We start from the raw sequence: 3,991 nt of genomic DNA on the forward strand, positions 1-3,991 counted from the left end.
ATTTTGAGTTCTAATTCATAAAAAAAATTTTTCAAATAGACTTATGGGTTTATCAAGTTTTAAACAGGCCGGATTTAAGCTTGAAAAAAGATATGTGCGAGATAACAGGTCTAGATTTAGGCCGTCTATTTATAACATAGGTCAGGCTTGTCAAAATCAAAGCTCAACTCGGCTCAGCCCATTTTTCTCCTAATTGTAAAATTTATCCTTAAAGTGAAATCGATTCTCTTGTTTTTTACTTTTTCATCAAAGTCAGAACTAGAAAGAACAAATAAATAAAATAAGACCAATAATCCATAGGAACTTGACCTAATATTACTATTTAGAATTCAGAAAACATGGAAATACATCATTTTACATCCCATGTAAAATGTAGCCGCATTATTACATTTATAAAAAGAGAAGTGATAACACATTTAGAGGTTCCCTCAACCTCAACTGTTATTAACAGGCAACAAAATGTTATAAATATTAAATAATTATAAACACGAAACAAGGAGCTTTCTTCAATGGGGACAAATCATTTCTTAAGTGATGATGATAATACACCTTGTTCAAGTTTATATTAGCATTTTGAGGAGGGTCTGTTTCTCTTCCTTCTTGTGCCATCACCATGGCCTCTCATATTACTAGCTGTTACAAGTTTATAGTTAGAAGGAAGCATTTCATTCATCTTGCCAAATCTTTTGGAGCTGTTCAAAGACAGATGTTTAAACAACTTTCATAAAACACCAACAAAACATGAAGATTTTAGATTTGGACATCTTGTTATGTACTAGTATGCTAGGAACTGATAGGGCTCATACTTTTCATAAACTTTTTCAACATCTGTTTGAATTGTTTTCAAGGTAGAATTTCTTGAATGAACCTACTGCAATAATTAACAAACCCCATACATATCAAGATTCAAGATCATTTAGCATACATTAAACAGGAAAAAAAAACAAGAAAACAACACCTGGATAAGCTTGCATCTTTAGAAAGTTCTTCAAGTTGTTTCTTAATAATCATCAACATACTCACATTCTAGTTATTTCTTAACTAAAAACCAAAATAACTAAACACTAAAACCAAATCTAATAATTATTACAACTCACATCAGCATCATCATCAGCATTTTTAATGTACTAATACCACTCTCTAAATTTTTTATTCTCTAGTTGAGCTCATTGAAAATTCCTTGTATAAACTAAATCATATATACCTTGTTGTTCTTTATATCTATCAGCCCAATGAAAAAAATTACAATGAACTTCAAACTACAACAATGCAAAAAAATCCATTGAATCAACAATCACCAAATCATCCCTTTAAACTCGTATCCACTTAATAATTCCATCAAATAGAGAATTTTACCTCATAGTTAGAACACTCATAAAAAGGTCTTCCTAAATTCTCTAGTTTCGCTCGGTACTTCATCACTGTATGCAACCTACAATTGCATAATAATACAATGTTCTTACTCCTAATTTAAATGTCCCTTACTGTAATTTCTTTTATTATAGTTGTTCTTGTTTGAGCTTTCTTGATTTCTATTATCACCACCCATCATGGCTCACTCAAAAGAATGAATTTTTAAAATTTGACAAGAGAATACTATGAACAACAGTAAAGAGAAGTGAAGACAAAGAAAAATATATGATGATGATGAAGATTTGGAAGTTAGAATTTTATAAGTGTGAATGGATCAATTTAAGTATGTTAACCAAATTTTAAATACCAATTTAAATTAAATTCATTGTATATTTATATCAGCGTACAATATCTAGTATTTTTTAGATTAACAAATATTTACTTTTCTTCTGAGAATAAAAATACATTTGGTCATTTAAAAAATCAAAAGGCTTATCTGATGCGTTAATAATTCTATCAATATGATCACAGCTTGCATTCTTTCAAATTAAAAGATAACATACACGTACATTTTTCTAACAATACATGTCATTTACGTGATTAATTAGTAGTATATGGTGGTTTAATTAAGCAAAAGCTAACTTGGCAGAAAAAAGAGGCAGGAGATTCTATTTATTAGTTTTGTGTATCATTTCATATTCCACTAATAACAATTTAACACTGCATGAACTTGAATATTTTTTTTTACAATTATTACCTAATAGTCAACCATATTGCAGCTAATTATATTTTAAATTATAACAGTTTAAAAAAACGAATTTTACTAACAGTTTTGCAAATACCATTGAATAACTAGAGACAATAATTAAGCAACCAAATGAGATGTGAGCATTATAATGTGAATCTAAAATAATTAAACAGAAGTTTTCTATTAATAAAAAAATATCGAAATGAATTTTTTTTTAAAAAAAACTTACAAACAAACATTTGAACCTTAATTTGGATTATCTGGTGAGTAAATATTCTGCACCTCCACATTATCTCCGATAATAATATCTTTCAGTGGGATAAGAGTAGGAACATGGTGAATTATTTGAAACTTGCCATGAGCCTTGAAATCACACCAAGGAGTCACAAAAATCCTAAACTCTTGATTTTTACGATCAAGGGAGCCAATGCAGCTAGGTAATTGAGATGTGGTTATGGAAGAATTAGTATATTGAAAAATAGGTGCCCAAGATTTTCCATCTCCATATCTTTTCATCATCCACATTGTGACGAGTAGATCATTAAAATATATCAAACAGAGAGAACCCCTGAATTCAAATATCCGGACTTTTGTACCTTGATCCTTCGGCGGCATAGAAAAGGATTGGAACCTTTCTGTGTCAAAATTGAAGGCCCATATCGAGTCATTTCCATCAACATCTATACCAATCCAATGAAGTGCTCCATTGAAATAAGCAGAATGATTTAACACATGTATCAAATTTTTGGGATAATCTACCTCAATATTTATCCATGTGGAAGTTCCAACTGTGTGCATTTCAACAACCATACGACGATCATGTTTAAAGATATATATTCTCATTACCTTGTATTGGTTTGTTTTTGGATGAAAACCAAAACCCCAAGATATTTGCTCATAGGGCCTCAGGATTGGAGGTTGTTTTGGAAGTCTTATGAACTCACCTGTTATTGGGTTGCAAACAAGTGAAATGTCTCTATCCATTGAACAACTCAAGTAGAAAAGACCATTACAAGAAAGCACATCAACATAAACTCTTCTACCCTGGATTGATTTGGGATCAGGGATAGGAATCTCAAATTTAGGATCAAGTTTTATGCTGTTACTACTGTTGGGATCCAGGACTTCAAACACACTGCAGCATAATGGATTGTTTCTCCTTTCATGCCACTCGATTCGGTCATATTCAACAAGGTGAAAGATTCCAGAATGCAAGTGTCGGATCATGGTACACGTAGGTGTATAAGTAAAGAGTAATTTGGCAAAGTTTGAATCATAAATAAATGTGTTCCAGTACTTGCAAACACATCTACAAATCAGAACAGACTTCATAGGAAGCCTAACAAAAATTTCGGTAATTACATCGACTGGAAGACTGGCAAAACAAGACTTTCGTTTTTGGAGTTTCCTGACAATTAATTAAGTACAAAATAATTCAGAAAAAAGAGAAAGGAAAAAATTCACGGTGTTGTTTTGTGTTATTCTATAAAAAAATAAACGAGGAGTGCTAGGGGTAAGCAGATTTTATGAGTTGTAGCTATCAATTAGCCATCAATAGTATATTTAATAGTATGAAATTTCATCTAATAATGGAGAATCACTCATTTTTGTTTTGCTAGCTAAATGTTGGCCAGATTTTAACAAATCTGCTAGTCACTAAACTTTTCTAAAACGAAATATGGCTTACCTCATCCGGCATACAAAGAAACATTGGAAGAGGGATCTGATCATTTTAGTCATCACTCTCAAGTAGTAATAATTATGGGGAGAAGACAAACACCGATTATTGAAGCAAGTGAAGTTGTTATTTTTAAGGGTGAAATTTGCTGATTTTATAACAACCATGCTAATTATTTTGATAACAACCATATTAGTGATATTTGAAATCAG

At 31.0% G+C, this 3,991-nt stretch overlaps 1 protein-coding gene across 1 annotated transcript; it reads right to left on the reverse strand.

Moving 5' to 3' along the window:
• On the reverse strand, nt 2,348-3,328 carry LOC107647714 (F-box/kelch-repeat protein At3g06240-like). The gene has a single exon (XM_021105718.1). It carries the CDS (start codon nt 3,326-3,328, stop codon nt 2,348-2,350), a length of 981 nt encoding a protein of 326 aa, XP_020961377.1.

Source organism: Arachis ipaensis, chromosome B06 (genome assembly GCF_000816755.2).
Source record: "Arachis ipaensis cultivar K30076 chromosome B06, Araip1.1, whole genome shotgun sequence".
NCBI classification, from domain to species: domain Eukaryota; kingdom Viridiplantae; phylum Streptophyta; class Magnoliopsida; order Fabales; family Fabaceae; genus Arachis; species Arachis ipaensis.

Coding starts and splice junctions, on each gene's coding strand:
- LOC107647714 (XM_021105718.1), bottom strand. CDS start 3,328: ATGATCCGACACTTGCATTCTGGAATCTTTCACCTTGTTGAATATGAC.